This window comes from Dama dama, chromosome 16 (genome assembly GCF_033118175.1).
Source record: "Dama dama isolate Ldn47 chromosome 16, ASM3311817v1, whole genome shotgun sequence".
NCBI lineage: Eukaryota > Metazoa > Chordata > Mammalia > Artiodactyla > Cervidae > Dama > Dama dama.
Window position 1 is genome coordinate 2,476,795 of NC_083696.1, and position 21,773 is coordinate 2,498,567.

At 40.1% G+C, this 21,773-nt stretch overlaps 1 protein-coding gene and 1 long non-coding RNA gene across 2 annotated transcripts in view; one reads left to right on the forward strand and one right to left on the reverse strand.

Annotated features, from left to right (window-relative positions):
- Positions 1–690: 690 nt before the first annotated feature.
- On the reverse strand, positions 691–12,691 carry LOC133071042 (uncharacterized). Its single transcript, XR_009696346.1, has 4 exons — positions 12,580–12,691; positions 11,442–11,594; positions 2,331–2,569; positions 691–1,887 (listed from the first exon to the last, which is right to left on the reverse strand). It is a non-coding gene; the product is annotated as an uncharacterized LOC133071042 (long non-coding RNA).
- Positions 12,586–21,773, forward strand: part of LOC133071040 (complement C5-like) — an 86,229-nt gene continuing 77,041 nt past the window's right edge. Inside the window, exons 1-3 of the mRNA XM_061163276.1 lie at positions 12,586–12,725; positions 18,436–18,628; positions 21,194–21,353. Of these exons, the coding sequence (XP_061019259.1) occupies positions 12,661–12,725; positions 18,436–18,628; positions 21,194–21,353 (418 nt within the window). The 5' untranslated portion in view covers positions 12,586–12,660. The remainder of the gene's footprint in view (positions 12,726–18,435; positions 18,629–21,193; positions 21,354–21,773) is intronic.

Sequence of the window (21,773 nt, forward strand, 5' to 3'; positions counted from 1 at the left end):
TGCATGATTTGGGTTCTAGCTTAGCAATCTCTCATATTTGGCTGTGTGGTCCTAAGCAGATCATTTGACCTCCCTGAATCCAGCATTTATTGTAGCCACCATGTTGAGAGTTGTAAAAACCCAAATAAGTTTATGGATGTGAAAACAACTTGAACAAAAATGAATTTTTAAATAAATAAAAATGTAGAGGATGGCAAAAGTAAGTATGTTTCACAAATTACCTTCTAAATACTTCATCTAAAAGACTAATTTGTTTAGTGCATACTGGCAGAAAATTTCACATTTTTCCTCCTAAAATCAAGGTCTTAAACTGAAATATTTAGGTATATTTCTTTATGAACTCTGCCTTCTACTAGAAAGGAATTCTCTATATTTCCTAAAATAATAATCTTTCATAGATCTGAGCATTCCATCCTCAACATTCCTAAACAGCAGAGGCAAAAGATGAAAACGCTGTGTCAGTGACTGCTAACTAACCAGCATTAATTCTTTATTTGCTCCTTATTATCAAAACCTGAATTTTAGACGGCCACATTGCTTCCCCGTTTCCCTCAGATTTGAGTACAGCCAAGTCCCAAGTCTCCAAGGAAATATAAATCGTATGGGACTTCCAGGAAGGTTCTTCAAAAGAAAGTTGTTTCAACAGAAATGGGTCTCTCTCTCTTTTTTTTTTTTTTTTTTTTTTTGGCCTTTTTTTTTTTTTTACAGCCCTCAACTCAGAAACAATTGTTGGAGCTCCAGCAGCCAACTTGGATCATGAGGTAACATTGAAGATGGAAGCTAGCATGGTGGAACAAAATTATAATAGCCCCTGCTTTTGATGACATGTGGATCTGCCATTCCAGCCTTGGCTGTCTATTATGTGGGAAAGAGATAAACATGTATTTCATTTAGGCGATAGTTATTTTAGTTGTCTGTTATATACAGCAGCACCTAACTCTAATTAACATAAATTCATTTTTCGTCACCTTGTTTCCCCGTCATAATACTCATCACAGGTTGGTATAACTGCTTGTTCATGATCAATCTTCAGAGCTAGACCCAAGCTCCTTGTCTGGTTCCCTGTGGCTACTTCACCCCAGCTCAGTGTCTGGCACATATTCAGTTCAGTTCAGTTCAGTCGCTCAGTTGTGTCTGACTCTTTGTGACCCCATGAACCACAGCATGCCAGGCCTCCCTGTCCATCACCAACTCCTGGAGTCTACCCAAACCCATGTCCATTGTGTTGATGATGCCATCCAACCATCTCATCCTCTGTCGTCCCCTTCTCTGCCTGCCTTCAATCTTTCCCAGCATCAGGGTCTTTTCCAATGAGTCAACTCTTTGCATCAGGTGGCCAAAGTATTGGAGTTTCAGCTTCAACATCAGACATTCCAATGAACACTCAGGACTTATCTCCTTTAGAATGGACTGGTTGGATCTCCTTGCAGTGCAAGGGACTCTCAAGAGTCTTCTTCAACACCACAGTTCAAAAGCATCAATTTTTCAGTGCTCAGCTTTCTTCACAGTCCAACTCTCACATCCATACATGACCACTGGAAAAACTGTAGCCTTGACTAGACGGACCTTTGTTGGCAAAGTAATATCTCTGCTTTTTGATATGCTGTCTAGGTTGGTCATAGCTTTCCTTCCGAGGAGCAAGTGTTTTTTAATTTCATGGCTGCAATCACCATCCGCACTGATTTTGGAGCCCAGAAAATAAAGTCAGCCACTGTTTCCACTGTTTCCCCATCTATTTGCCATGAAGTGATGGGACCAGATGCCATGATCTTAGTTTTCTGAATGCTGAGCTTTAAGCCAACTTTTTCACTCTCCTCTTTCACTTTCATCAACAGGCTCTTTAGTTCTTCTTCACTTTCTGCCATAATGGTGGTGTCAGCTGCATATCTGAGGTTAATCACATGTTAGGTATTTAATAAACATTTGTGGAATGAATGACTGCAGAAGCACCTAAATCTCAACCTTCTCACCTCTTTTCCCTTTCCTTCTTCCTTTAGAGCTCATCCTAGCTGCCAACCATTTCCATCTGATTCAGCTATTGTTTCTCTTTCCATCCCTAAAGAAAACCCAACCTCCTCTCTGCATCATCCAAACACCTCATCCCCCACCATCCCCTCCCTCTCCACCGCAGCTCTCTTGTCCAAGCTAGGGAATGGCTGGATACACTCTGCCAGTTACAAGGATGGAGAACCTGACTCTTAAAAGGAGGCAGGAGGGCGGGGGTGCAAATGCAGACCTTCTTGCCAAGCACACTAGAAGCTAGATTCCACGTGGTCCTGGGGGTTTGGGTTCCTAGGGCCCTGAGGGAATTTTGAGAGGTAACTCCCTACCTAAATCAGGACCTCACAGTTTCTTGAGGTGCCCCTTAGCCATGGCCTAGGCCTGGACTCCGTGGGAGGGGCCCTCCTCACAGGGCAAAATTCACCCTCAACCTTGCCCAGTCCCCGTGGTCTCAGCCCTGGAGTCTGTCTCCAGGACCTGCTGCAGTAGCTGCTCAGACGAGAAAACCTGCCCGGGGATGGGAAGAGGCTGCCAGAGATGTCCATCTCAACCTGCTTTGCCTCCTCCTCTGAAAGAGAAGGAGAAAAAAGTCATTAAGAGCCCTCACCCCATATATATATACCCTATGGTATATGTAACTTAATTCTAATCTTTGGATAGCTGGCTCCTCCCTGGTCTGGTAAACCTAATACCCTACTCAATTTCTTTTTGTTATTTTTTTTCCTAGAGGTTTTTTTTTAAACTATGGCAAAATATAAATAACATAATGTTTACCATTTTAATTATTCACAAGTACACAACTCGATGGCATTCACATTCACAATATATTCACAATGTTATGGAACCATCACCACCATTTATACCCCAAACTTTCTCATCATCCACAACAAAAACCCTGTCCCCATGGACAGTGCCTCTCCCTCCTGGTCTGTTTCTTGATCAGGGACTCTGCCTACATTTGACTGTTCTCTGGCCTTGGCCTTGTAACTGATCGTACCTGTATGCCTGGCCTTCTGAGGAATACATCCCAGGATTGCTCTAGCTCTTGTAACATCCTTTTGTGGGACTCCAGATACTGGCTGCCTCTCTGCTCTTGTCCCTTTTGGAAAGTACCCTATAGATATACGGGCTGCTAAAATGAATGCTCCCTAAGCATCCAGAGTTTAGGACATTGTCTGTTCCCACCCTTGGGAACTGACCTACTTTTAGGTCATAACCCCTGACAATCTACATCCACTGTAAGTATTTAGACTATTCTATCTTTCTAATAACCATCTCCTCCCAAACACTTCTACCACCTCATCCTTCTCTGGATTTTAATCCCTTCACCCCTATTGTCCTAACCCTCATCCTTTTACCCATTCCCATCATCCCAGTCCTCAGTCCTTTTGTATCTTCAGGAACTTCTCTAACCTTCCTGGAGTCAAAACCAGCAGTTCAGTGTTGCCTATTTTATAGCCTCTTAAAACTTTCTCATTGTCTTGGCAATCTTTGTCACTCTGCCAGTGCCTTGCGCTGTGTTATTTGAAGAGCCTCCGTGTGATGTGCTAAGAGACTTGTCCTTGGGGTCAGATTTGAGTTCTCTCACGGCTCAGCTGCTCCAGAGCTGGCTTTGTGGGCATGAAGCCTATGCAGCGGAACAGGGTCTGCTGCTCTGAAGGCTCCACACCAAGTTTGGTGCTCTGCTGTTCCTGTCTTGAAATTATTAATAATTTTATCTCTTGAACTCGTTTTTTGTTGTTGTTTTGTTTTGTTTTTTTGGCTGCAATGGGTCTTCCTTGCAGCACACAGGCTTCTCCAGTTGTCGTGCAGGGGCTCAGCAGCCGTATTCAGGAATCTAAGTTCCCCAATCAGGGATCAAGTCTCTGTGCCCTGCACTGGACGGCAGATTCTTAACCACTGGACCACCAGGGGTGTTCCTGAACTTGCATTTTATGAGTAAAATCTGACAGGACAGTGGAGAATGCATTTGAGTTACCGTAGACGCGTGGGATACAGGTGCCCGTCCCCCCTTGCCAACCCCTTCCTGTAGAACATTCATGATACTCTGTGAACACAGGGTTTCAGTGGACCCACAGTGTGCAGAGTTTAATGAGACTCAAAGTGAGTACACAGTGAGGAGTCGTGTCTATGACTGAGCAATCGGGGGGAGGGGGGCTGACAGCCCCAGAGGCCACATTTTCCACAGGAACCAGAACACGTTTTGAATGCAGAAGGATGACAGTGGTAAATTCGAAGAAACACAAATGGCTGAGGTGCTTCATCATATTCTTTCTTATTCCTGTTGTTATTAGCCAACAACTTACACTAAATATGCTGATAAAGGACAGGGAAAGACAGGGTAATCCATAGTTCCCTTTCCTTTCGGGCTCTTCTTATTTGTCAGTAAGCAAAGGTCTAGAGTGTTGATAGAGTACACGCATATCAAGAAGTAAAATGAAACGGCTGAATTAGTTTTGCATAGCAGGTGCACCATAGCAAGATAAGGGAGATGCCACAGAAGAAAGGGAAAGGCTTTATATTTTAAAACTTAACAGCACTTTTCCTGCTTTATGAATAAGCAGCTCTACACTTTTGTCTTGCACTGGGACCTTCAGATTTTACAGATGGCCTAGACTGCTCATTTCTGTGTGACTCTGGGCAGCCCTACCGTTCTTCCTTCTTTCCTTCCTGCCGTTCTTTTAACCCTTTCTGAGCATCAGTTTCTTCATCTGTAAAATGAAATAATGCCAAACCATGCCAACCATTATCAAGTGGTCTCTGCTGCTGCTCATTCTGTTTATTTCTTATATAACTTCCATGGAGATATCCAGAAAACATTCTGAAGGAGGTCTATGGATAAATGAGGGAAATGAAAATTATACAAAGTTAGGGGGGCAGACTAAGCCTTTAGAAGTTATTTGAGGGTGGGGGAATCCATCAAAAAGTTTTTTGATATTTGCCTTTTTCCTATTAATGGAGACTTTTGTATGTTTGCAGGCAGAAAGAAAGGAGTTGGTAAAGCAGGAGAGATAAGATGCTAGAAAGAATGGACATATGAGCTCCTTAAATGTTTATATGGCTTTTCATTGCTCAGGGATATCACATTTAAGCATTCCCATGAAGAATACAGGGCAGGTGTTCTTATTTCCAGGAACTGTAGAGGCTAGCTCTCAGAAGAGACATAAAACAAGAAGCCAGAATTTACCTTGGAAAGATGTCATGGATTAGCTCTGACCCTCAGCTCTTATTTTTCCAGCCTTCTTGGGATGCTATTAAGTTACTACCAGCAGATGGCGCTTGTAAGCAGGCCTCTGAGTCCATAGTTAAGAGCTGAAAGTGCACTTGCAAATTAAAGATTTTGTTTCTCTTTAATTGAAGTATGACTAAACAACAACAAGAATAGTTGATTTATAATATTGTGTTAATTTCATGTGTACCGCAGGGAGATTCAGTGTTTTTGAAAATTATACTGTATTTTAGGTTATTACAAGATAATGGGTATAATTCCTTGCACTAAATGGTTTATCTTTGTTGCTTATTCATTTTATGTATAGTAGTTTAGGCCCCATATGGAAAGGAATTGAGGCCTCCTGCTCAGAGTTGAGAGTGAGCCACCGTGCAGGGAAATCCTCCAGCCACAGAGACCACAGCCTCAGCTTACAGCTTGATTGCAAACTCATGAAAGAACCTAAGCCAAAATTACCCAGCTAAGACATTCCTGAATTCTTGCCCAATAAAACTGTGATGATGATTGTTTATCTTAAGCCCCTAGATTTTGGGGTAATTGATAACATAGCAATAGTTAACTGGTACCCTATAACAGCTGCTTTTCCAAAAATGCAAGTCTCATAGAGCGCCTGTATTCACCACCACCACTAATGGGCAATTGCTCATTAGAAATGGCTTTGCTGGATCATTTTGTTTTGGGTTCAGGTTTTCTCAGGAGTTTGCAATCAAGCTGTAGCTGGGGCTGTGGTCACTGAAAGGCATGACCAGCGCTGGGGATTTATCTCCACAGGGACTCGCTTGCACGAGGCAGGAGGCCTCAGTCCCTTTCCACATGGGCCTCTCCGTAGGCTTCTTGAGAGTCTTTACTACATGATGGCTGGCCTCCCCCAGAGCAGGCCATCCAAGAGACAGCAAGGTGGGAAGGGCAATGTCTTCCATGACTGCTCTCTGAAGCCACACACCTCTGCATTTGCTGTATGCTATTGAGCCTACCCTGATACAGAGCGGGAGGTGGTCACCCAAGGCCAGGAACACCAGGGAGGCAGGGACATTGGGCCATCTTGGAGACTGGCTACCGCATCTAGCCACTGGATGAGTGGATGAGTACCAATGCATCACAGGCATTAGAATTCGATAAGAGAGCTCATGATGAACAAGAAGTATATCATCTGAAAAAAGTGTGTGACAGTGAAGCCAAACAAGAGGTTAATAATGGCCTGAACTGCATTCGTTACAAGGTCTAACATATAGAAAAAAATAACTTCAGTGAGGTTATAAAACTGAGACATAAATGGAGAGTTGGGCACCTTCTTTTGTCTCTTTTTGTTTCCTCTGAAAAAATGTGCTTAACTGCATTCTATCACAAACAGAATGACTGGTTTTCTCTTTGGGCCTTATTACTTTCCACTTCCTCTACATACTGTCTTCAGAAATCCTCCCCTATTCTGTTACTGAGTTAGGAACCTGAGTGGATGTGTTATTTCAATCCACCACTCTCGTGACATACAAAAAATAGTTTGAACAACAGCTTTCTTCTTTATCTTTCTTCAGTTACCATTTGGGAACTGAAACCCTGAATCATCCCCCCTTGGATTTAAACTTCCTCTGACATGGCTTATCTTGCTGCTTTTGGTTCTTCCCTTCTCCAGCCTTTCCTACTAATCTCCCCAGTGCGTCGTCTGCCTGGGTGCCCCTCCAGTCTCAACCTGACGCCCTTTGGGGGAGACCCAGAGTAGTGCTTCACTTAGGTCACATCTATTCTCAACTTGTACTTTTAAACCTTCACCTAGAATGTGCAGTGGTATCTAAATGAGAATCAAAATGTGTGGAGTAGGCTACAAATCCTTCAAGATTCTAAAAAACAGAGAATCAATCCCAGACAAAAAAGTTAGTGTGTGTGTTAAGTCACTTCTGTCATGTCCGACTCTTTGCAACCCTATGGACCATGGCCCACCAGGCTCCTCTGTCCATGGGATTCTCCAGGCAAGAATACTGGAGTGGGTTGACATGCCCTCCTCCAGGGGATCTTCCAGATCCAAGGATCGAACCTGCATCTCTTATGCCTCCTGCATTGGTTTTTTACAGGCGGGTTTTTTCAGTATCGCCATCTGGGAAGCCCAGGTAGCTGAAGACCGTGTCAAAGAGAAAGACAGATTTCAGGAGGGCTTGCTATCTCTCTTCTTTTTCCCACTGATCCCAACACAATCAAATCCCCATCTCTGCAAGTTACTAGATGTGTTCCTTGAGGCAAATCACTGTATTTCTCTGGGTAATCACTGTTTACTCATTGGTCACCTAAGGTCATAGTACCTTTCAGAGTGCTTGTGAAGATTAGAAACAGTTTATGTAAGTTAATTATTACAGTACCTGTGACATGGAGCTAATAACTGGTACCTATTGTGTTGTCATTATTTGGATGATCTCTTTAAAGATTCAAACTGTATTCTCCATGTCTGAATTTCATATAGCACCTGGTAAAATGTAATGGAGTTTGTAGCCCTTCTTGAAATTTTGAATTAACATTTATAAGCTTTAAGAAAAATGCTTCAGGCAATATCTTTGATACAGAGAGAGGAGGATCTTTCCAAGTGTAGATCTTTTACCACTTATGAGATAAAAGTAGGAGGGTACACATAATCTGCTAATGGCAATCAATGCCATAAACAAGAGGAAAAAATTCTAAATCTAAGAAAGACTCTGTTCCGTGGGAGACTTTTTGTGCTTTTTCACTCACTAAGTCAGAATGTCAGACTCTTAGGAAGTATCAATTATTTGGACTTCAAGAGTTCAGTCATCTAATCTCAGATCTTTAATTGACAGCAAGTGAACAAACCAGAAAGGAAGTGGGGGCAAAATTTTGCTGGGCTCAGTGATAAAGAGATTCTTTCATCCTGATAGCCAGTTCTGACTGGCTGCTGTCAGGAGGGTAGAACTGTGTTTAAAGACAGATTGGTGTGATCCTATACACATATTTCTTTTTTAAAGTAGAAGGTCATGACTGTGTCTTACACTAGTAGTAAATAATAGCGACCATTTTCAGGTTCATGCTGTGTGCTAAGAGCTTTATACATATTTCACTTAATTCTCCCATCAGCACTATGAGGTTTTACTGTTTTGATTTTATAGACAAATCACGTAGCTAATTAGACAGAGCCAGGGTTTGAATTCAAGCCTGCCTCACTGCAGGCCATACTTCTTTCTCAATGAAATATTTAAAATGTTAAGAAAAATACAGCGACTGACCTATACACTCATATAACTATCCCTAAACTTTACTGAATTATTTGTAAGATATTGCCATACTGGCTTCAGATGTTCCTTTAAAACAAAAGGTAATAGATATAGTGGAAGCATATACTTCTTTCCTATCACAAATTTCTCCTTCCCTTCACAGAGATAACAACTATTCTGATTTAATATTTACCTTTCACAATTATGGGCTTCCCAAGTGGCACTAGCGGTAAAGAACCCACCTGCCAATGCAGGAGACAAAGAGACGCAGATTCAATCCCTGGGTCAAGAAGATCCCCTGGAAGAGGGCATGGCAACCCACTCCAGTATTCTTGCCTGGAGAATCCCAAGGACAGAGGACCCTGGAGGGCTACAGTCCATGGGGTCGCAAAGAGACACGACTGAAGCCCCTTAGCATACGTGCATTTCAGACTTAAATGTGTATGTCATTGCATGCATGCATGCTCAGTTGCTCAGTTATATTAGACTCTTTGTGAGCTCAGGGACTGTAGCCTGCCAGGCTCCTCTGTCCATGAAATTTTCCAAGCAAGAATACTGGAGTGGGTTGCCATTTCCTCCTCCAGGGTATCTTCTAGAATCACGGGTCGAACCCACGTCTCCTGCGTTTCCTGCATTGGCAAGTAGATTCTTCACCACTGAGCCAACTGGAAAGCCCATGTATGTTTTTACATTTGTATAAATATAAGTGTTATTATGCTTTTTGTGTCATCCCAGCCAACACTGCATTCCATGGTATGAATATACAGTAATATATTTATCATTGTTACGTTGCTTTAGGTTGCTCCCAAGTTTTTGCTATTACAAATCATTCTACAAAGTGCACTCCTATACTAGTGTTTGAGGCAAATGTGTGAAAGTTTCCTGGGATTTAAACCTAGAGTGTTTATTTTCCTGTTACCCTCTAATCAGGTTTCCTGCAAGCTGGGGTGAATTCCTGATTCAGTGTTGGGATATCAGAGTCCTGGATGTGGGATAGAGGTATAAGATTGAGAAGAAAAGGGGGGTTTTTAGAGGATGTGATGTTGATAGCCCAGGTCACTTGAGAGAGGAATTTCAACACGCAACTAAGCAGTGGATCTTGGACTCAAGGAGAAAGATGCTGGTTTCTCCTTTGGCCTAATCAACTGAAAACTAATTTCAAGATGGTTGTGGGGATTTACTAAGAGACAAGGGAAACAAGGAATGGGCCAAGTGAAACAGAACACTTGAAAGAGTGCTTTTAAAGCAAGTGTCCAGGGAGCCTAGGGTTCCTATGGAGCCTCCTCAAGGCCGTCTGAGGGTGCCCCTGAGCAGAGAGCAGGGCCATCCCTTCTGATCACCTGGAGCACCTCCATTCTAACCAGTTTCCACACTGGACTTCCCTGTAAGACTTTGTTTCCATAAACTTTTTGTAGCTAAATGTCTTTTCAAATTTGCTTAAATATTTTGGAAGACAAGTAACCAACGCAAGACCTTTGCTTACAAGGTCCCACAGGTAGCTGTAGTGTGCACCCCAGGATTTCTTTCCTCGCTGGTGGTATCGGCAAGTGCTTAAGTAGATTCTGAGTGAGTTGCAGTCCACGGTGCCAGTAGCAGTAACCCATATTTAACCCTCGTTCTGAAGAGACACCAAACTGAAGGTATAAACAGCCTAAGTATGATAGTGATGGTACTTGGCTGACTGTTCACTGCCCTCCCAGGAGCATTTTCATGTCATGGTGACCTCAGAGAATAATAAGGACTTCAGCTACTTGGCTGCAGGGAAGAAGAGGTGCATAGAGGCTGGAGAATCAAGCAAGACTCAGATTAAGAGAGGCCTTGGCAGCTAAGTGAGGTCACATAGGGCCCATCTGAGGATCAAACTGAGGTAGCCTTAGCAGGAAGGCCAAAAGACCACCAAAGTTCCTGCCAGACCTGGTTTCTCCTCTTTAGGGATGGATTATCTGTACATAAAAGGGAAGCCCAGGTGGTGCAGTGGTGAAAAATCTGCCGGCCAACGCAAGAGACGTGGGTTTGATCCCTGGGTCAGAAAGATCCACTGGAGTGGAAAATGGCAACCTACTGCAGTATTCTTGCCTGGAAAATCCCCTAGATAGGGAAGCCTGGCACACTATAGTCATAGGGTCTCAACAAGTCGAACACAACTGAGCACCATCCACACATCCGTATAAAAACCAAAGATTCCTCCAGAGGTCAACATTTTAAAATGTAAAGAAGAATCCATCTTTGAGTCATAAAACATTTTAGTTAAAGGCAATCTGTAAGCAGTTGAACTAGTTCTTTTGAGAACCTGGGAAATCTATTGTTTTTTAAATATTTTCTACCAGAGAAACATGCCAATGGTAAGTAACTAATATAACTGATCAATATTGACTCCAAAATACAAGCAAATAAATTTCCTTCACTTCAAATATATCTATGGTCACTTGAGTGTTTTCGCTTTCTCCTAAAGATCTTTTCCCGAAAATGATGGCAAAGTATTTTGTTTGTTTTAACTTGTCCCATCTTTCGCAACCCAGTTTAATTATTTTACAGATTTCCTTCTGAAACAAATAGGTCAGACAATGGTGGTAGTTTAGTCTCTAAGTCGTGTCCTACTATTACAACCCCATGGTTTCTCTGTCCGTGGGATTCTTCAGGCAAGAATACCGGAGTGGGATGCCATTTCCTTCTCCAAGGTCAGACAGTAGTGACAGAATTTTGCCATTTCAATAATCTATGTAAGAGACACTGTTAATGAACTTTGTATATAAAATTTTCCTTTGTGTATCTTTTTTTTCCCCAATGAATTCAGTACAAAGTGTTGGTAAAATAGAATCATTAATTCAAAAGAAGGATCACCAATGTAAACATAGAACATATGAATTATAGAAAACTGTTTAGAGAAATCTGTTTTATTACTTTGAAATAGAGTACTTATTACATACTAAGCTAGAAATTAGTGCTAGTAGAAAGAAGGTAGTAAATAAAAACTTTCTAGCAAGCATCATAAGGCTTACCTGGTGGCTCAGACAGTAAAGAATCTGCCTGCAACGCAGAAGACCCAGGTTTGATCCCTGGGTCAGGAAGATCCCCTGGAGACGGGAATCTCCACCCATTCCAGTATTCTTGCCTGGAAAATTCCATGGACAGAGGAGCCTGTGGACTACAGTCTGTGGGGTCACAAAGAGTTGGTCACAACTAAGCAACTAACACTTTCACTTTCAAGCATCATGAAAATCATAAAAATTTTTTTCTAAAATAAGTACAAGACTCATATCATAGGAAGCTTTGTTTTCTTTAAGCTCTCATATTAAAATAATTAAAAATCTCATTGAGAAGTATAGCATAGGTTTATTTTTTAGAAAAGAAAGATATTTTGTGTCTGAATGAATGCAAATTTTGAATTTGCGGTGTCTGAATTAATACATAGTGAGGATATCCATTCCCTACTAAAAACTAAAGTGTTTGATTCATCATTTATTTTGTAGAAAATGATACAGCATCCTCAGCAGGATATTTTCATTGCCAGTCACAATCTTTTCTCCACCTAACATTCAGCTTCTTTTCTAGACTGTGACAGATGGACAGGCAGGCCTGGCATGATGCAGTCCATGGGGTCACAAAGAGTCGGACACGACTGAGTGACTGAACTGAACTGAACTGAACTGAACGGACCAAGGACTTATTCCTTTGCAGATCTGTGTTCTTTTCCTGCCATTTCCAATGCCAATGATTCTACCATTCAGGTCTTCTCTAGAAAGATAGCTCACAAGCCCTTCTAAACCAGGCCCATTCTAAAATCACCTTGATGTGAAACTGAATCCCAGTGGGTCTCCATTAGTATCAGAGCGTCTCCAGAGGCATGCTCTCATGATAAAACTTTCAGAGCAATTGCCTGGTCAAGACACAAAAGACAATCAACTTACTGATTTTTAACTTTAAGGCATTCATTGCAGTGCCAAACTTTTATGTTAGAATCCTTTATTTGTATTAATCAAAATAAATCTCTAGGTGTAAATCTGTATAAAATATCTTCCTATAAAAATCTTCTACTTTTATACCTGGGCATTAAAGAGTGTTTCCATTCCAATTTTACTTTTCCTACTCAGAAGTCCCTCTTCTTGACATTAATAATTAACCAGTAAACCAACTTACCCAAGTTCTTCAATCTCGGTTTCTTTAAAAAGGAGAGTAACTTCAGGAGGGTCATATCGATGGTTTACCACTACCTCCAGCATGGGCCTGTGGAGCATACTTTGCTTTTTAATCTTCCTGGGGAAAAGTTGGGGCCAGGATCAAACGTAAGTAAAAGAAACTATCTTCATTTTTCAATGCATCTTATCAAGGCGAAGAGTGAAAAATCAATACAACAGACTGTGTTAATTTGTAAATTACTTTCTACTCTGGGAACACCAATAGTCTCATCTCTGAATAAGAAAATCATGCAGCATTTTGATTTGATGCGTGGCTAACAATAGGACAGTTTTACAGGTTTGTTTTTTTGTGTTTTTTTTTTTAACTTTAAATTTTGTATAGGGGTATTGCCTATTAACAATACTGGGATCGTTTTAGGTGGACAGTGAAGGCACTTGGCCATATATAAACGTGTATTCATTCTCCCCCAAACACCCCTCCCATCCTGACTGCCACATAACTGAGCAGAATTCCATGTAGGGATTTATTGGTTAACCATTTTAAATATAGCCGTGTGTATGTGTCCATTAGGGGATTGTTATTTCTAAAACTTTACATGAGTGATTATTCAAATTCTTCTTCTTCAAAAAAAGCACACCTAAATTCAAGATAGCAAACTTTCTTGCGTTGATTGCTTTTGTCTATTTGGTGTGGAATTATCTTTGTGTTTTCTGTATACTGTACATAGTAAGGCAAGAGTTACTTGGGGGTCAGTTCTAATACTGTGGTTTGAAATCTATTGATGTAATTACTTCTAAATTTGTGAGGTCGTTCTTCACAAATTACACGCAATTATTTGTTGAAAATTATTATCGAAACAGTTGTATTTAAAGCTAGGTCTTAAAATATTGATCTCATATCTATAAATAACATCTTAGTATTGAAAAGGAGCTGGAGAGTATCTAATCAAAGCTATCTCCCATATAAGTATAAATCCAGACAGAGGAAGTAACTTGCCAAAGGTCACACCACTAAAAGAAACAGAAGTAGAATCTGTATTAAGGACTCCTCTTTATTGCTTCAGATTTTTTCCATTTTGTCATTAATGTACACATGTAAATATGTAAAATACACAATAAATGCCAATGTATACCTGAGATGTCATTAATTTTAGCACTCTCCCACCCCTAATCTGATTTTTCTCACATGGCCACCTCATTTCCTAGATTCTGTTATTCCTTCTTAAAAGACAGCCAACTGAAGTTCAGAGAGATTGGATTAAATGACTCCAGGTTAGTGGTGGAACTAGGACTAGAACCTAGGTCTCATGATACTGAATTTTTTTCTACTACACTGTACTGACCCTTAATAAGCACATTCTCTGTTTCTCTGAAAAAGTAAGAGTATACCATTTACAACATGGGAGTCAATAAATTTAATTGATTGATTCAACCAAAACTTTTTGAGAACCTGGCACTGAGGATGTATTGGGTTGGCCAAAAATTTTGTTCGGCTTCTTGGGGAAAAGCTGAATGAACTTTTTGGCCAACCCAATAGTAGATGATATAGAGCGTGCATTCAAGAAGGAGAAGAAAAGTCCTCAATGAACAAACCAATGAATGAATAAATGAATAAGGTCAGGTGGCTATTTGTACCATGAAGAAAAAATATAAAGGAAAATGAGAGGATAAAGAAATGATGGGGCACCATACAAAAGTGTAGACAGGGAAGATTCTCTATGGAGGTGACACTCGAACAGAGCTTGTAGGAAGTAACAGAGCAAATCATGCAAATATTTGGGGAAGAACATTCCAGATAGAGGCCAAGCTAGCACTTGTGCCTCTTTGCAAGCTCAGTGGCCATATTCTCTACAACTATTGAAAGAAAATAAGAAAAATATGAAATACTTAATATCATAGATTGTGTTAGCATTGCATCAGTAAGGATCAAAATATGTATGAGCAGGTGGTTGCAGAGCTATCTTTTAGGGACTTGTAAACTTGAATTACATGAATTAGCTGAAAGTTCCTTGGACAGCAAGGAGATCAAACCAGTCAATCTTAAGGGAGATCAACCCTGAATATTCACTGGAAGGACTGATGCTGAAGCTGAAGCTGAAGCTGGAGTATTTTGGTTATCTGATATGAACGGATGACTCATTGGAAAAGTCCCTGATGCTGGGAAAGACTGAGGGCAGAAGGAAAAGACGGCATCAGAGGCTGAGGTGGCTGGACGGCGTCACCGATGCAATGAACACGAACTTGGGCAAACTCCAGGAGATGGTGAGGGACAGGGAGGCCTAGCATACTGCAGTCCATGGGGTCACAAAGAGTCTGACATCACTGGGTGATGAACAACAACAAAAAACATGAATTATTTTCTGTTTCAACACTACTACCACATAGACAATCAAAATTAAAACAATAATAAACAAAAATATAAAACTTCAAATAACACCAATTAAAAAAATAACTTTTATTTCAGTTCAGTTTAGTCACTCAGTCGTGTCTGACTCTGTGACCCCATGGACTGCAGCAGGCCAGGCCTCCCTGTCCATCACCAACTTCCAGAGTTTACTCAAACTTGTGTCTACTGAGTCTGTGATGCCATCCAACCATCTCATCCTCTGTCGTCCCCTTTTCCTCCTGCCTTCAATCTTTCCCAGCATCAGGGTCTTTTTAAATCAGTCAGCTCTTTGCATCAGGTGGCCAAAGTATTGGAGTTTCAGCTTCAACATCACTCCTTCCAATGAACACCCAGGACTGATCTCCTTTAGGATGGACTGGTTGGATCTCCTTGCAGTCCAAGGGACTCTCAAGAGTCTTCTCCAACACCACAGTTCAAAAGCATCAATCCTTTGCCGCTCATCTTTCTTTATAGTCCAACCCTCACATCCATACCTGACCACTGGAAAAACCATAGCCTTGACTAGATGGACCTTTGTTGGCAAAGTAATGTCTCTGCTTTTTAATATGCTGTCTAGGTTGGTCCTAACTTTCCTCCCAAGGAGTAAGTGCCTTTTAATTTCATGGCTGCAGTCACCATCTGCAGTGATTTTGGAGCCCAGAAAAATGAAGTCTGCCACTGTTTCCCCACCCATTTGCCATCTCTTTCAGAACTTTCCACAGTTAACTTTTATTTATGTATTTTTTTGGGGGTGTGCTGGGTCTCTGTTGCTACGTGGCTTTTCTCCAGCTCTGCTGAGCAAGGGCTACTCTCCAGTTGCGATATTCAGGCTTCTCATTGTGGTGGCTTCTCTTGCTGAGGAGCACGGGCTTTCGGGAACTCAGCCTTCAGTAGTTGTGGCTCCTGGGCTCCTGAGGCCTATAGCACAGGCTCAGTAGTTCTGGCAAACAGGCTTAGCTGCTCTTTGGTATGTGGGATCTTCCTGGATCGAACCCATGTCTCCTGCATTGGCAGGCAGATTCTTTACCACTGAGCCACCAGGGAAGCCCAAAAGCCAAAATTAAAATAGTTCCCCCCCCCCGCCCCCGCTGCTAAATTTCTCTTGAAAAACTCTTGGTAAATTCAGTTTAGTCTAGCAAATGTAAGTGTTAATTCAGGAAACAGGTTGCTCAGGTTCAGCTCCTAATTATGTAATTTAATAGCTGTGTGACCTTGGGCAAGTTAATTACCAGCTTCCTCCTCTGTAAAATGGGAGTAATAATAAGGGCTTTTTCATAGAATGGTTGTCACAGCACAGTGACATATATACATATATAAAAACATATATGTATGTATAGTGCTTAAAATAGTGCCTAGAACTGAGTACGGTTTCAGTAAATATATCTTATTATCATCAAACCTGAGCATTTCTAATTTTCTGCTGTTCCTGCATAAGTACATGGGAAATTGAGAAGATGGTTGGAAAACTGGAGATTCTTTTCCCCCTTTTATAATTTTTCTGTAAGTGGTTCCAAATTACTTGTCACGTAGAAGAATTACCAGTTGCTTTTAAAGTGTTTATTTGCTTCCAAATTAATTTCATTGTTATTAAGACTTGCTGATTTTTAAAAGCCTTTTTAAATGTCATAGTATTGTGCACGCCTGTGTGCTATGTTGCTTCAGTCCTGTCCAACTCTGTGACCCCTTGGACTGTAGCCCACCAGGCTTCTGTGTCCATGAGATTCTCTAGGCAAGAATACCGAGCGGGTCGCCATGCCCTTCTCCAAAGGATCTTCCCAGCTCAGAGATCAAATCCACGCCTCTTACGTCTGGTGCATTGGCAGGGAGGTTCTTTACTGCCAAGCCACTGGGGAAGCCCATAGTGTTGTGAGAGACCTGCAATAGTTCTGCCTGCTGCCCTCTAGCCCTAATTAGCTACTTGAATTATTCAAGCACCTTTTGGGTTGAAATGCACTTCTTTTTCTATTAATAGCATAGGTAGTTCTCAGTATTACAATTAGATACTTTTACAATATGTAATTAATAACCTAGTTTATATTTGTAAGTTTTCTTTTAATAAAACTATGAAAATTCACCCATTTTCTATTTCAAAAACTTATATTGATTTATGTCCATTCTTGGTACATCACATAAAATATAAAACTGAGGGAACAGCCCACTGTTTGCAAACAGTTTGTAACCTTGACCTCAGTTATACACATAACAGAGAGTGATGCCTGAATATAAAGACCTGCCTCATTCATTTATAAGCCATATGACCTTGGTCCAAATTAACCTCTTATCACTTGCAAAATAGGAATAATAATGGAGTCTACATCATTGGCCTGTTGTAAAGATTAAAAGAGTTGTATGTAAAGCCCTAATACAGCCTCTCATTTCTCATTTTTTGTTATTATCATTATGTTGTATGACTGTTATCATTTGTTCTGCAAGGATCTCCATAACTACTTTCATTTCTAAATGCATTTCCTAGCTCACTGTTATTCTATTCATTTCTTTATCCACCCACTAGGATAACGTAATAGTTCTAAGATTATTTCCTTTCAACTAATTCAGCAAACTTAATGAATCATAACATTTATTGCGTACTAAGCATGCTAGATGCTTTCAGATAGATATTCTTATTTCATCCTTGCTGCTGCTGCTGCTGCTGCTGCTAAGTCACTTCAGTCGTGTCTGACTCTGTGCGACCCCATAGATGGCAGCCCACCAGGCTCCCCCGTCCCTGGGATTCTCCAGGCAAGAATACTGGAGTGGGCTGCCATTTCCTTCTCCAATGCATTTCATCCTTAGCACCCTGGTAAAGAAGGCGATTGGGCTTCTGCGCTGGCTCAGCGGTAAAGCATCAGCCTGCCAATGCAGGAGACGTGGGCTCAGTCCCTGGTTTGGGAAGATCCCTTGGAGTAGGAGATAGTAAAACCCACCCCAGTATTCTTGCCTGGGAAATCCCATGGACAGAGGAGCCTGGCCGGCTATAGTCTATGGGGTTGCAAAGAGTCGAACACAATTTAGTGGCTAAACAACAAAAAAGGTAATATTTAAGGTATATTATTTAACTTTTCAGAGAGGGTTAGTGACTTTACCATGGTCACTCAGCCAGCAGATAGCAGAGCTGGAATTCAATCTCTGGTACCTATGTTGCTTTTTTCTGTGTCGGGCAAAAATATTGAACATATTTATCATTTAAAGTTTTCCTTTGCTACAGAAGCTCAGGGAAGGTGCTATCACTACCTTTCTAGAGGTTAACAAAATCACCAGCTCTATTTCTGAAGTCTTAATTCCAAGCTATTTTTTCTTGGAAACCGTGCTGAAATGATTGTAGATCGCAAATAAATGTTAATTTTAAAATATCATTTCAAGTTGAGAAAAAGTCCCTATTGTAAAGCTAATTTATTGAGTGAGATAAAAAATCAGAAATATAACAAAAATGTCATATAAATATACTGATCCTTCTCTTTCCTATTTCAATAGGTATGTCATTTCAGCACCAAAACTATTCCGTGTTGGAGCATCTGAAAATGTTGTAATTCAAGTTTATGGATACACTGAAGAATTTGATGCGACAATCTCAATCAAAAGCTTTCCGGACAAAAAAGTTACTTACTCTTCAGGCCATGTTACTTTATCCACAGAAAATAAATTCCAAAATTCTGCTACCTTAACAGTATGTATTTATCCTTCAGTTTCTTTATACATACAGAATATTCTCAATAAAATGTGTACCCAGTTTGAATATTAATAACAGAGGTTTGATCATTTATACCAAACTTCCACTGTGTGAGTCTTAGATGATGTCAGTCACTAATGATGATATGGGTAAAAAAGAAAATTCTAAATTGGAGAGTTGTATCTGTTTTTTGAGTAGTGTATGAAAACTTTAACATTCTTATTGGAAAATAAAGTTGTCCTAATGTGAACATATGGAGAAGGAAATGGCAGCTCACTCTAGTATTCTCCTGGACAGAGGGGCCTGATGGGCTACAGTCCATGGAGTTGCAAAGAGTCAGACACGACTGAGAGACTAATACTAATGTGAACATATTTGGAAATGAGTGGAAAGTACTTGTTTACTGTGAAAATTACTAATGCAAAGAAACAGACCAATATGACACACATATTGATCTGTCATGCATTGCCTACAAAAATCCATGGATGCTATTGAACATTTGTTTGTTTAAACTTCAGTATCCTACAATCAAAACTTCTAAAACTAATAAATTATTGATTACTAAAGTGAATAGCTCTCATGTATAACCATAGTTAATAGAAAGAACAACCTGTATCAAATAAATTTTCCTTCTACTGGGCTTCCCTGGTGGCTCAGACGGTAAAGAATCTGCCTGTAGTGCAGGAGACTGAAGTTCGATCCCTGGGTCGGGAAGATCCCCTGGAGAAGGGAATGGCAACCCACTCAGGTATTCTTGCCTGGAGAATTTCATGGAGAGACGAGCCTGGCGGACTTCAGTCCATGGGGTCAGAGAGAGTAGGACACGACTGAGGGATTAAGATATTGTTGCATAGTTTGGTTGGAGAATTGCTCATAATTCATTTCTTATTAAGAACTCTGACAACTAAAAATAACTTTCATACTTACTGTTTCTTTATCCAAGTGAAAAATATTGTTTTAAATTCTGATATAAATTCAAAAATAAAGAACCAAAAAATCAAAGACTTCTAGACTTGGAAGGGCCTCTGAGGCTTACTAGACCAGTGTTTCTTTAAAGTGAGTTCTTTAAAAAGAGATTAAACTTTGAAATTTTATAAAGAGCTGAAAGTTAGAATTATGTTGATATTTTGAGTTTATTTTATAAATGTTTTGATTTTATAATCACACAAAAGTCACAAGCACAAGAATATTACACTGACTTTTAGGTCTGTACACATGTAACACTGTACTGGAAATATTTCTTTAGTTTTACGAATAACAAAAAGTCAACACTGAGAGTCTTCCAGAATATTTTATCCTTTTAAAAGGGGGTCTATCTATTACTCAAATTTGAGAAACGTTGATCTAAATAAATTCTAACCAAGTGTAGGAATTCTTTGCTTCGTGTCCTTGATGATAAGTGCTCTAATCTTTTAGCAAACAGGTCCACTTATTAGGTTTATGAAGAAATAAAATTCATTTCCCCAAAGAAGACACTTTTATCTGCTGCCATTAGCCACAAACATGTGGCTGTTATCTTTAAATTTAAATCAATCGAATGTAACTAATATGAAAATTTCAGTTCATCACTCATACTAGCCATGTTTCTAGTGCTTAAATAGCTACAGATGGCATGTCCTGAGCAGCATAGATATAGGACATTACCCTCACCACAGAAAGCTCTATTGAACAGTGCTAACTTAGATGGCTAATTGGGAAAAGTAAATTAGGGTGGGGAAATCATAAAAATTGGTGCATATCTTAAGCATTTAAATTTATCTTAACATTACAATATATCTTTATTTGCTAATCGTTTGATGTTGTGCCAAGGTCTTTTCTTGGGTCCACTTGTAGCAGCAAGCCTTATTCATAAAGTGTCACACCTTTAACGAATCATTTGTTCTATAGTTTCTATTTCCTTGAAGTAGAGAAAAAACGTAGATACTTGCAAAGCAATCTGAGTGCAGAATCTTTATAGATTTTTACTGCTTTTCCAAACGTTTACAGTACTGTCATATATCTAATTCAGCATGGTTGGTTGTATTAATTAGCTTTTATCTCAAACTGGAAAGTGTACTGCTCAACCGTGGGAACAGAGGATGTAAATATAATACAGTGTTCTGAACATCAGTCGGGATGATGAACAGAGGGAATGGAGAACATGGACTAATCCAGCGAATTGAAGAGGTTAGAGCTTGTTAAAAGAGCTGTGTTTCAGATGGTAAAGAATCTGCCCACAGTGTAGGAGACCCAGGTTCGGTCCCTGGGTCTATTCTCGCCTGGAGAATTCCATGGACAGAGGAGCCTGGTGGGCTACAGTCCACAGGGTCACAAAGAGTCAGACACGACTGAGTGGCTAACACTTTCATGGTAGTAGTCTTACTAAATGCGTATAAAATTTGGGAAGCATAGAACCAAAATATTTTTAATTACTTAAAGCTGAATGTTGATTATGATGTTTGGTACTGAAGGGCTTGGAGCAAAATTTGTTTACTACTTTGGCTCCTATGTTATTTTTTAAATAACATGTTTTATAACTTTAAAATTATTATACTCTTTCCCCATCAACATTTTCTTTCACAGATACCACCCAAACAGTTGTCTGAAAGGCAAAGAGTTTCACATGTGTATTTGGAAGTTATATCGAAGCATTTTTCAAAAGCAAAAAAAATGCCAATAACCTACCACAATGGATTCCTCTTCGTTCATACAGACAAACCTGTCTACACTCCACACCAGTCAGGTAGAGTATAAGATACTTCTTTCTCTGGGGAGTAGTGGGAAGGCATGGACACTATACTATAGAGCTTTTTTCTTCAAGCTTGAGCAACTAGGTAACTGAGGATGGCATTTATTTAAACTGAACTTTGGAAGTGGGGAAGAATTATTTATTTTAAATTCTTATTTTGCATTGGAGTAAAATTGATGGACAAAGTTGCATTAGTTTCAGGTGTACGGCAAAATGATTCATTTGTACGTATACACATATCAAATTATTTTCACTTTTAGGTTATCACAGAGTATGGAGCAGAGGTCCCTGGGCTATACAATATAGGTCCTTGTTGGTTATCTAGTTAAATATAGTAGTATGAACACTACCACACTCATTCAATGAGGCCACCATCACTGTGATAACAAAAGCAGACAAAGATACCACAAAATA